Source organism: Natator depressus, chromosome 2 (assembly GCF_965152275.1).
Source record: "Natator depressus isolate rNatDep1 chromosome 2, rNatDep2.hap1, whole genome shotgun sequence".
In the NCBI taxonomy this organism is placed as follows: Eukaryota; Metazoa; Chordata; order Testudines; family Cheloniidae; genus Natator; species Natator depressus.
Window position 1 is genome coordinate 225,217,063 of NC_134235.1, and position 12,913 is coordinate 225,229,975.

Below are 12,913 nucleotides of genomic sequence, written 5' to 3' on the forward strand. Positions count from 1 at the left end.
GGCCACAAAACTCTGCAAAGGTTATCTTGCTGTATTTCTTTCTAGCCATCTCATCTTGGAGTGTGGAGAAAGCATGAGGTGTAACCTGCTAACTGTATAAATCCTAAGAGCCCAAGGAAAGGCAACTATATGTTTCACAAAATTCTGGTTCCCACTACCTTGGCAGTGTGGCTCCTGTAGATGGTAACCAGGCTGCCATTAGGTGTGCAATCATACTGTGCAAACAAAGAAAGGAATACAGGTGCAGCACTTTCATCAGTACTACTTGAAGCAGTATTAATTAAGGTTTAGATAATCCACTCTTTTGTCTACTCCTTACCTCTCCTCTCCTTCTGGTCCTCGCTACCTTTTAATATTAGTTGTCTGACTTTTGTCCCCACTTTCATGCATGATGAGTAACATACAGGTTTTTGTTTGTTTGTTTTACAGTATATCAATCACACGGGTCACAGCAGACATCTCGCTTGCCAAACGCTCCGTATTAAATAACCCTAGTAAGCATGCGATAATAGAACGGTCCAACACAAGATCAAGCTTAGGTAAGTAGTGTATCTAGTGATAATAACCAGAGATTGGCACTATAGTACAGTACTCTAACAAAAATCATCTACCTTCTCTGCTGTGACTGGAGCACTGTTCATGATAATTCCAGTCACAAAGCCAACAAATCAGAGGTCCAAGAAATGTGAAGTCATTTCTGAGAGCACTGCCTGAGAAAATACTTACTGGTACTGGGCTATCCTTCTCCCACTGGGATTAACGTTAGTTTTGGTACTGGCCTCATTGGGAGTAAGAACTAGCCCATAATGCAGATAAAACGTGGGGATATCCCTTTGGATAAGTAAAGATGCAGTTTCACAATACCAGCAATTAGGTGGGTTCTTCAATAATATGAGTATATATTACGGGTATCCCAGCAAAAATCAGATTCTTTTACTAACCTTGAAGTTTTCCTTTTCAATATTGAATACTCTTGGATCTGAGCAACTTAATTAAAATTAAATGCAGAAAAAGTACATTTTTGTATTGTTATGGCTGATATAAAAACTGAAATAGCCATAATTCATATTCAGCCAGATTCTCAGCATGCCAACTGGTGTATCTCCTTTGACTTTAACTTCACCGATATACACTAGCTTGGGATCTGGCATTGCACTTCTATATGTAGTGAGGCTAAGATGGAATTTTTAATTTTGACTTGTTTGTGTCACAACTTTAATTATATTTACAATCAATCTAGTTTATTGTATTTATTTTCTGAAAAACTTAAATCAAGATTAAGATCTCCTCTAGGAATTATCTGGGAAAGTTCTATGGCCTGTGTTACAGAGAAGGGTAGATTAGATGATCATGATGGTCCCTTCTGTCCTTGGAATCTGTGAAACTGTGCATAGACAATAGAAAATGTCTTAGTTATTAGAGACTAGAATGGCTTTTGAAACTGTTCTGGTGGTTTTGGTGAATATACTTTTAATAATCAGTTTTGTAAACAAAGAGTCTGAATAAATATGCATTTTGCTGGGTATCTTAACATTTATAGTTGTGTAGTAGTTGGACTTTTTAGAATATATTCCTGTAACTAAGAAATGGCTACATGAATTGCTTGAAAATTTGCTTTTGAAAACCCATCCTTTGAGATCTTGGATGGCAAGTAGAGCTGGGTGTATAGTAAGAAAACTTATTTACACAACATTGTGATGATTTCTAAATAAATTTCATTTTGACTGTGTTCACATGCCTTCTTATTTGCTTTGTGCAAAGGGTTGTTCATGTGAACATTCCTGTGATGGAATTTCAGGCCTGTGGCTAAAATTGCTTTTATCATTTAATGAAAAGATGAAGTTAAATTTGTTTGGAGCCAAAGTGAAAGTTGATTATATAGATTAGGTCATCCAATCATGGAACGCAAATAGTTCATGGTGATCGGTTGAACAACGTAAATATCATAGAATTAATATCTAATACTTGAAGAATAATCAGTAGTCAAAAGAGTACCAAGTTGAATAGGCTAAAATGTGTTTGAACATGTGAAATTCTTTGATGGATATTTTACAAGTGAAAATCTGTAAAAATTTCAGTCTGTTTATTAAGAGGAAAAGGGATAAATTTGCTGAATAAATTGTTCATGGTCAACAATTCACCATGCTCTAATGACAGACTTCAGCGTGTAGCACCTCAGCATCTCTTCTTTCTACTCACTGTGGAAGTGCTGACACAATTTCAGTTGCAGTAACACAAATGTGTGTGTGTGTGTGTGTGTGTGTGTGTTATATAGGCTGGGCTGGTAGCTCCATCTATTATTAAGGTTGCCTAACACTTCTAAGTTGTATCCAGTTGCTTATAACTTTGCCAAACTTTAACCATTTGGGATGAAATTTTCCATTCAGGGTATCTGCTTCAGGCTGAATTTCAGTCAAGACAGTTCAGCTGTTTCCAAGAATGAAGCTAAGGAAAGATAAATTTTTCTTCCCTCTTAAAATTTTTTTTTGGCAACCTTTCCTTTGAAATGCTCTCGAGTCCCATGCCTTGGAGCAGGGTTTTGAAATTTGACAGAGAGGGCTTTTGTGTCAGGGATGTTCCTTTTGCCATTCCTTGCAAAATCTGCCCAAATTTGGCCAAGTTATAAACCTGCGAAAAATCACAGTTCATACATGCTAAATAAAGACTTACTAGAACTTTGCAGCTAAATTCCACAAAGATTGCCAGAACTCAGTATGCTCCATCCCAGGGCTAAGCAGGACATTCCCTGTAATTGCAGCTCTGAGTTGCTGCAGGCCAGGCCAGATCTCGACACTGGAACTGAGTTGGGAACATGAGGAGTCTGTCTCTCATGTACTCGCAGTACTGGGCCCAGGCAGTGTGGAGGAGAAAGCTGCCTGATTGAATGATTGGAATGCGGAGAAGACAAAGAGCTGGACTTGGGGTTGTTGGGTGGAAGACCGAGACAAGGAGCCAACGGAGTGGGGAAGAGACAAGGGCTGGAGGATAGGGGAGGAAGATGGAAGCTCTAACTAAGATCTGAGGTATGGTCTGAGACTGGGAGCCAGGGAAGAAAATGATGAGGGGACTCAGAGCCTCTGGGTTGGGTTGGGGGGGGCAATGAGATCAGATGATGAGCCAGGGGAGGAAACTGGGACTGGTTGGGCAAGGACACTGGGAAGGGGAGATGGGTCTGAGGTGAGAAATCTAGAGGAGTGAGACTGATTTGGTGGACAAGGAGAGTGGGACTGGGATGAGAACCCTGTGGAGTGGAGACTGGGGCTGCTTAGATGAGAATAGGAGAATGCAAACAAGGAGCCCAGTTTGGGGAAAAGATGGGACTGGGACAGATTGGAGGGATCTGGGAAGAAGGGTTTAAGTTTGGAGGAATGGGCAGAAGAGCCATGCCCGCTAGAACACACTACCCTCCGAGGCCTGGAATAGGACCCAAGATTCCTGAGTCTCACCACCCATCTGATGGCACCCACTGACAACATATGTCTCATTCCCCTCTAAAGTGTTTGTCCGCCTAGAGGATAACAAGCTGCTACAGCTATCACTTACTCTGTTCTCTCAAGTGGCAGAGATCCATGCGTGAACCTAAAGTTCCAACCCCGCTGATGATGCCATATGATGGAATTTCTGTTTTTTTCAGTTTGCTTAAAAAAATAAACCTAGGAAACTGCACAGAGATTTTATATTAAAAGAACATTATTAAGGTTGCAAAGTCAAGCACTCAAAAGTTAGGAAATGCCAGAGTTAAGGTTGTGCGTGCAATTTAAATTTAGCTTCCTTGGTCGTTCTGCTGACGCTTGGTACTGCTGCAATTGTAATAGCAGAACTGCATCAGTCACTGAATCCATTCTTGATCTCCTTTCTATGGCAGGGCTACAATTATTTGTATTTGGTCATTCTGCGGATATAAAGAGATTACTTTCACTAGACTTAATTGCAATGAAATTTGATTTTTTTAAATTAAAACAGCAGCATTTTAAAATTTTAATTTCCTATATTTTTAATCATGATAAACAGCTGTATATGTAGAATTACAAACAGTATATTAAGGGGTGAATTTTCAAAACAGCAGACCCATTTTAACAGGTTCAGTTTGCACCAACAAAATGTGTAGCCAGACCTGGCTCCTGAAACTCAATTAAGGACATAATTTGCATCTGTCAAACTGCACTATGGGAATATATCAAGTAGTTAGATGGAGAAGGGACTCTGATTTGTGCCCAAATTAACATTTAGGGTATAAATTGCACCTACACCAAGTCCTCTGAAATTGTACCACTAATTTTAATATAAATATTACTCAATTACATCATGGAATCAGCCACCAAAATAACCTCAGAGAACCTGCTTCAATATGGGCAGGAGAGACCTTTTGACCACACACCCTTAGTTGTCTTCTACAACCCCACACTGGAACCCTTACAAGGTATCATTAAACATTTACAAGCCATACCTACAGACATATCTCCATTGCTATGATGATCAATGCTCTCCACAACACACTTTCCAAGATCCCTGGATCCTACACATGCCTATAACAACAGGTGGTATACTTCATCCAGGGCACTAAATGCCCCAACAACAATTATGTGGCTGAAATGAGACAACCACTATACTCTCAAATGAACTCACACATAAAAATGATAAGACAAAAACACCTTATCACACACGAGCAAACACTTTTCCCCAAACAAGCACTCCATATCTTACCTCTCAGTCCTCATTCTCAAAGGAAACCTGCACAACCCCTTCCAAAGATGAGAGTTACAGTTTAAATTCATAACTTTGTAAGACACTAAAAATCATGGACTCGATAAAGACACTGTATTTATAGCTCACTACGACAACCTATAACACACTAGCCCTCTTTTGTCCTATGACTGCCAAGATTTTAACTGCCCGTTTCACCTTGAATGGTCTCTTACAACAAGTGAACTCCTCATGCAAAACCAGTGGCTCTCAACCTTTCCCGACTACTGTACCCATTTCGGGAGGCTGATTTGTCTTGTGTACCCCCAAGTTTCACCTCACTTAAAAACTACTTGCTTACAAAATCAGACATAAAAATACAAAGGTGTCACAGCACACTAGAACTGAAAAAGTGCTTAGTTCTTCATTTTTACCATATAGTTATAAAATAAATCAATTGGAATATAAATACTGTACTTAATTTCAGTGTATAGTATATAGAGCAGTATAAACAAGTCATTGTCTGTATAAAATTTTAGTTTGTACTGACTTCACTAGTGCTTTTTATGTAGCCTATTGTAAAAATTAGGCAAATATCTGGATGAGTTGATGTACCCCCTGGTTGAGAACCACTGTGCTAAATAATCTGATCTGTCTTGTATTTAGCTGTGACACTCTGAGTACCTTTCCCAGACTTCAGAGTAGCAGCCGTGTTAGTCTGTATCCGCAAAAAGAAAAGGAGTACTTGTGGCACCTTAGCGACTAAGACATTTATTTGAGCATAAGCTTTCGTGAGCTCACAAAAGCTTATGCTCAGATAAATTTGTTAGTCTCTAAGGTGCCACAAGTACTCCTGTTCTTTTTCCCAGACTTGAAGAAGAGCTCTGTGTAAGCTCATGCTCTTGTATCTTTCACCAACAGAAGCTGGTCCAATAAAAGATATTACCTCATCCACCTTATTATTCAATTAGTCACATTGTTTTTTCCTTCCTGAAAAACATCAATCTTACCATAAAGATTTACATTACTGTCTCTTCAAAGGAAAGAAAAATATGAATAAAGAGGGGAAAAGCTGCTATACTTGCAATCTCAATAAAAATCTGTTTCCACTGGGGAAATAAATCAGCCTTTTGTAAGAATGATTTTCACCAGACCACTGAGTATAGGGCTGCACAGCAGTTAAGTATATAGTAGAAGTATATTAGCTTTGCTATGAGACCAACAGCAGATTTAACATGTTGAGCAGAGAGAACCAAGCTCCCCACCCCCTCCAAATAAAACATGTGGAGTAAAGAACTGCATTTGAGGGATTACGAAGATGTTCATTTTAGACCTCATATTGTTCAGTCTTCCTTGGAAACTGCCTGAGTAAGGGGTATGTAAAAATAAAGATTTGAGGATTTGTCTTGTTTGAAACCAAAGCGACAGCTAAAAATCTCTGTTTCTGAGTATTTTAATGCTAACTAATCTATCCAAGAATGTTAGCAAAATACTAACTAGTGCCAACATTTATGCAAAATGATACAAAGGGAAAAATAAAGTTTTACTCAGCTCTTGTGTGAAAGCTTGCTTTTGTGTGTTAAAACAGCTGCATACAGAAGGGAAATATTTGCTTGCCAGTAATTTCTATATGTTTATGTGAAATGCCAATAGTTAGTCAAATTTATACTAAAACGAAAGGGCAGTTCATTTGCTAATTGCTTGAAATACCTAAAAAAAGTTTATCTTTTTGAAAAAAAATACTCTTCACACAAAGGAGGTAAAGTGCATGGTAAAAACTCACCAATCTGAAATTCATTCCAAAATTGGCATATACATGGCTATATGATTCTACATGTGTATATGACATCTGCAGAAGCTGCTGAGTTAGCTTTGCATTTTTTGCTGCTTTTCTTTGTTAGTATTAAGCACCCAAACCTTTTTGTTGGTTGTTCCTATGTATGTGACATTTCTAGCTGCTCTTGTTGTAACCTTATCTCATGCTGTATGCTTTGTACAAGAACCTGATTGTCTTGGCTTTTTCCATTCTTTGCTTCATTAATGCCCTCCCTTTCCAGATGTTTTGGGTATGTATATAAGCTTGCAAATTATGTTTCCTGCTGTTTTTGTGTTCTACAATTTAGTGTGCCTCACAAAGCCACTGTCTGTTTCCAATAACTGGTTTTATAATGATATACAGAAGTCTTAGCTGTATTATGCACTGATTTTTTTCTTGGAGATGTCATTTTCTTTATTTATTTTAAAATGTTAAAAATAAAGTGGAGGGTGACAAGTGAACTATAAGGGTTAGATTTTCAAATGTAGGTGTCTAAATTGTATGTACAAGATCTGCATACACTAGTTCAAACCAGAGAATGTTCATGTAAAAAATACAGTTCTGAATATGATTAATTGATCGTACATATGATCGTGAACCCATTTATCTGATTTGTAACAGCCTGCCTGTGGTTATATGCACACAATTTGCATATATAATTTAAGTGCCTAACTTTGAAAATTTGACCCTAGGAACTTTATAGAATTCCTTGGTATTTTGCTAGTATCCTGTAGATACTATTCTAAAGAGTGAAACATAAATGCTTATAGAAGCATAAAATGAAACTGTTATGGATCGTTAGTCCAAAATTCAACCATCATTTTTCTGAATCTATATGCAAAGCCAACAGAATGATTTGAACAGTCTTATCCATTAAATTCTTCACAATTATGCTATTGGAAGAAGATGTTAGCGTGGTATTCAATGTGTTTAATAATTTAATTATGACCTCTTTATATGGTTTCTGTTCCAAAATAAATACTTCACTGCTCTTAAAATAAATGTAAACCAAAATGAAAAAGGAATGTTGGATGTCCAACACACTCACAAAGCACTTTGGCCTAGCTATTGAGTGCATGTAATAGGGACTGGGAAACAGGATTTAGGGCTTGTCTATACTTGAAACACTACAGCAGCACAGCTGCAGCTGCATCACTGTAGGGCTTCAGTGTAGACACTGCCTACTCCAACGTGAAGGATTCTCCTCTTGGCGAGAAGCAGTAGCTAGATGAACAGAAAACATTTCTCAACCTAGTGCTGCCTACATGGGGACTTAGGTCAGCTTAACTATGCCACTCAGTGGTGTGGATTTTTCACATCCCTGAGTGGCATAGTTAAGCTGACCTAATTCTCTAGTGTAGACCAGACTTGAGACAGAAAATATATTTTGGTTTCAAGCTACCAAAGTTTTCTTATAGTCCAGAGAAAAAAACATGGCTTTAAAGGTAGGAAAATACCTTGACCATCTCCTTTTAAATTAAGACTTTTTGAAGATACTGGCCAGACCCTAAGTAGTAGCCAAGAAACTCTCTGCATAACTCAGATTTTGAGGGCGCTCTCCCAATCCTGGGGCTGCCTTAAGCCAGAAGAATGCTCTTACCTGTAGCAGTTTTCCCAAGGAGCCAATCTGGCAGCCAGCAATTGCTGAGGTATAACAAAGCCCTGGCCACCCCCCTGGAGAGGCGGGATAGCTTAGAGGCCTGGGATCTCTAAATTTCTAGCCCCCACTCAACATCAGAATACTCAAGTCTTCCATTAAGCTGCACCAAGCACAGCTTAGGATCAGGATCTGTGTATAACTGTTACTTGTGTGCACACATTAAAGTTGTGTGTTGAACCCTAACTCACCCATATTCTGACTTCTGAGTATTTAACTCTACAGATTTAATAACATCATTATTTTGAATATAATTTCATGGGTTTTTTTTTTCCAAGAAAAAGGGGAGGCGGTTGGACAAGAATAAATGTCCCCAATTCAGTAAGTTACAGATACCAGGCAGCATCATATCACCCAACTTTCCGTTAGCACTAGAGGCCAAGTCTATATTCATGTAGCAATCTTTTTACACCTAAAAGAGGTATGGTGGTACCATACCTTTTTATTTTAAACATCAGTAATTTTAAAACAACAAATCAAATTTTTTTTCATTTAAGTTATATATTTTAGGTTTCAGTGAGATCTATGTATCAAGCTACATTTGAAGGAAAATCTGATCAAAGTTTTACAATTATGAATATTCCTATTTGTCCAGTTGGAAAAATACATACATGACTATAAGAACACATGCATTACATTACACCTTTCTAAATGCCCACTGCAGTAGTTACACTATATAGCTGGACAAGCTTTCAGTTTAGTTGTTTTAGAGCCAGATTCTGCTACCTTTACTCATGTTGAACCTCACTCAATGGGACTGTTTGTGGAATAAGGTATAACGGGAGGTGAGTTAGGATATCACCATCTGGCCTGTAATGAATAATTTACAAAAATGTCTTCACTTTCCTTACTGCTTCTCGGTAACATGCTTGATCATTGTATTTAAACAATAAAGTTTGTGTTTTAGCCACTTAAATACTGTAATGATATGGTACAAGTACTTTCAAAGTCATGACTATTTACAGAAAACAAGTAGCCACTTATTTAGGTGCCTAGATATGGATTTCTGAGCCTAATTTTAGGTGTCCATGTTTCTATATTAATCCATTGTTTCCAGGATTTGCTAAACTACACTATTAACGTTCACTTGGGTTCAAACTAGGAAGTCTCATCCAAAGTGGCTTTTTGTTATTTTGTTTAAAAAAAAAACAAAGGGGGAAAGGTAGGTATGTCCTTGTGTGACTTACCATTTTTAAATGAATATTTGCTGGTGATTAATACATATTGTTCACTGAACCCTTTGTATTCTGATGTTACACCAATTATGGTGGTTGAATTTCCGTGGCAGAAGTTATTCGATTATAAACAGGACTTGATTTTATAGTTACATTTTATGCAGAACGCCCAAAATGTACTGTTAGTTTTAAATTTATAGATATTTCAGTTATATCTGACTGTTTTCAAAAATCATTTTAATAGGACAATCTTAGTAAAATTTACTGTCTCTTAAACTGGTTTGCTGTTTAGTCTGTACACATGTTGAACAAAATGGTCATCCCTCCCCCTTTTTCCTGTATAGGTCGCTACTCTTCTCAATAAATGCTAAAGACCTATCTGGCTTCAAGACTAAGCTTGATAAGTTTATGGAGGAGATGATATGATGGGATAGGCTAATTTTGGCAATTAATTGGTCTTCGACTCTTAGGGGTAGATATGCCCAATAGCCTGTGATGGGATGTTAAATGGGGTGGGATTTGAGTTACTACAGAGAATTCTTTCCTGGGTGTTTGGCTGGTGAGTCTTGCCCACCTGCTCAGGGTTTAGCTGATCGCCATATTTGGGGTCGGGAAGGAATTTTCCTCCAGGGCAGATTGGCAGAGGCCCTGAGGGTTTTTCGCCTTCCTCTGCAGTGTGGGGCACGGGTCACTTGCTGGAGGATTCTCTGCACCTTCCAGTCTTTAAACCATGAGTTGAGGACTTCAATAGCTCAGACATAAATTGGGGGTTTGTTACAGGAGTGGGTGGGTAAGATTCTGTGGCCTGTGTTGTGCAGGAGATCAGACTAGATGATCATAATTGTCCCTTCTGACCTTAAAATCTATGATTCTATGATTTTACCATTTTGGTGCAGCAACCTCTTTTCTAAGCCACACTATTAGCTAGGCCTGGTTTGATTGTGGTCTTTCCCCAATAGAATGCTAGCTTTTATTTTTTTTCATAATTCATTAGAAACCAGTGGCCTTGATTCTCTCTGTTATACTGTTGTAAATCAAGGAGTAACTTGTTTGAAATCAGTGTGGTTACACGATGTAAAACCTGTGTGAGAACGGAATCGGGCTTCCAGTATCTCCTCTCTTTCTGAGTCAATTTGAAAAATATTATTGTCAAAAGTCACTAGTATGAGATGTTACTGATCATTCTAACATGACATTTATGCTTGTGCATAAGTTATGAGACTGTTCATACTGTTTTCTCTGCAGTATAAACAGCATTTGTAAGATCAGTGGTTGGCTGTTTTTTTTCCAGAAGAATAGGGCTGATTTGATTGTATAGCTGATGAAGTTAGGATAGTAACTTAAAGACCTGATGCTTCTAAAAGAGGGTATGTTAATATCAGCAGAAGGCAAAAATGATAATAGTTAAAAATATGTCAACAGTTAGTAAGAAAATATAAATAAATGGCTGCAAGAGAAAGGTCAAATAGAGTCTGGTATTTGGATGTTGGATGATTTATGGTTGGTTAGTGTAAATTGACATTTAAATGTACACACACCAGTACGGTCAAAATAGCCCTATTCCGTCTGTCATCGGTTAATTCTTGGAAACACATGCCATCCTTAGTTGTTGTTGCTGAAAATCAAAATACTTTGCTTCATCTAAACAAAACAGCTTTAGGTTTGTAATTCAATATTCATGGTCCAGATCTTGCACAGTGGTAAGATCACTCAGGGTATGTTTGCACTGCAGCTGGGAAGTTAATTCTGTGCTCAGGTAGACATACACATGCTAGCTCTGCTGGAGTTAGCACTCTACAAATAGCAGTGTGGCCACAGCTGCTCAAGCTAGCTGCCTGATACATACCCAGTGATTGGGTGAGATTGTATTTAGGAAGCTAACCTGAGCAGCCTCCCTTTCCACCGTGGCCACACCTTTATTTTTAGCATAATAGCTTGAGCCAAACTAATGCGTGTAAGTCTACCCGAGCTGGGACTTACACCTCCCAGCTGCTATGTAGACGTACCCTTTATGCCCACTCCCTTTCCAGAGGAGCCTGAAAGCTGCTCTTGCCATCCACAGAAGGATCCTCCTGAAACATAGTGCCAGTGTAGCAACTTCTGTGTCAACCCCCTTTCATAGTGCAAGTGTAGGTGGCATTACTGGGACTTCCTTATATCCCCAAAATACTCTTGGCAGCTGTATTGGCCTCTTGGGGCTGTTAGCAGCCCGAGTAATTTAGTGCAGACTTCAAGGACTTATTCAGACTTACAGGAATGCAGTGGTTACCTTTGCACCCCTCCTCCATATCTGAGCCCATACATTTAAACTGTCTTTAATAATTCCTTTTTTTCCCTATTACTTTTGCTGGATTTTCTACTTTGTGTCAATATATAAAAAAAATGGCTCAAAGGTTTTGATTACCTTTTTTGAAGTAGAGGTAAGGCTTATTAAATAAAAAGAGAGAGAAACAAAAGTCTCTCATGCTGGAGTTAAGGCTATATGCACAAGTACATAACCTCACATAATGTGGCTTTGAAATCCCTTAGTTAAAAGCTAAGATATGGATTCTTAAACATAGGAATTTAAATCTATTTTAGACAGATAAATAACTGGCCTGATGTTCAGAGGTGTTGAGCAAATGCAGATCTTATTGGCTTCAGGGGGAGCACAGAACCTCTGAAAATAATGTCAATTGCATAGATATCTACATCGATACTTAGGTGTCTAGTTGTCAGTAGTCACCTGAAAATTTTGGCCCAAGTGTTATCAAGAGTTACAGAGTACCCACACTCATAAGAAAACAGCAGCCATCCTGTTCAGACTGTGAAATCAGCAAAGCCTCAGGTCTTGTTTCCAAAATGTTATGATTTCAGAAATTTCCTTTATAGACTTCCAGGACTAATTTAATTTCTCTTTTGGGAGAGATCATTCTAGCTCCAAGGACACTGGTCAGATCCTCAACTGGTATAAATCTCCATGCAGACAAAGGGGCTAAACCAATTTGCACTAGCCAGGGTCCTAGCCTACTATCTTCTTGAAGCATTTTCCCTTTTGAGCATCATTATTTACTAAGTAGCTAGGGAAGCCTTAACTTCATTCCACTGTGTGATTGCTTTTCTCATAATCAGAAACCTGCTTTGAAACCTTTGTTTTTGAAACAGTTTGAGTTTAGAATGAAGCGGATGTCAGAAAATCTTTGATATCTTCACTCTTTGAAATAAGTTTTAAGAAGATGGCATGTGGTGGCAAAGGAAGTTTCCATTATTCTAGCACTAAAGTCAATGTGATTCCTTTCAGACATATTGATTATGCTGTTCTCAAGGTCATGTGGCCTTCACTTAATAGTTGTGTCTTTTCTGAGTGCTTGTAAATTTTTCTTTTAGGACACTGTCCCTTTTCATATTTCAAAAGTTGATGAAATCTGATTCTGATGGAATCTTGAAAAGAATAGAAATATACATCATACAAAAGGTCTAATATATTGGCAGGTGCAAGTAGTAATTTCTTATAATATAATTCTTTCTGAACATGCTGGTTGACACCAAGAAGTATTTTGGGGGGATCTGGAATTAGCATATGACTCTTCAGCTAGTCTGAGG

At 38.2% G+C, this 12,913-nt stretch overlaps 1 protein-coding gene across 7 annotated transcripts in view; it reads left to right on the plus strand.

Annotated features, from left to right (window-relative positions):
- The window catches only part of CACNB2 (calcium voltage-gated channel auxiliary subunit beta 2), a 387,411-nt gene that overhangs the window by 349,108 nt on the left and 25,390 nt on the right, over positions 1–12,913 (plus strand). For all 7 annotated transcript variants that reach the window (XM_074946027.1, XM_074946026.1, XM_074946029.1 and 4 more), the window contains one exon: positions 430–539. In XM_074946027.1, the coding sequence (XP_074802128.1) occupies positions 430–539 (110 nt within the window). The remainder of the gene's footprint in view (positions 1–429; positions 540–12,913) is intronic.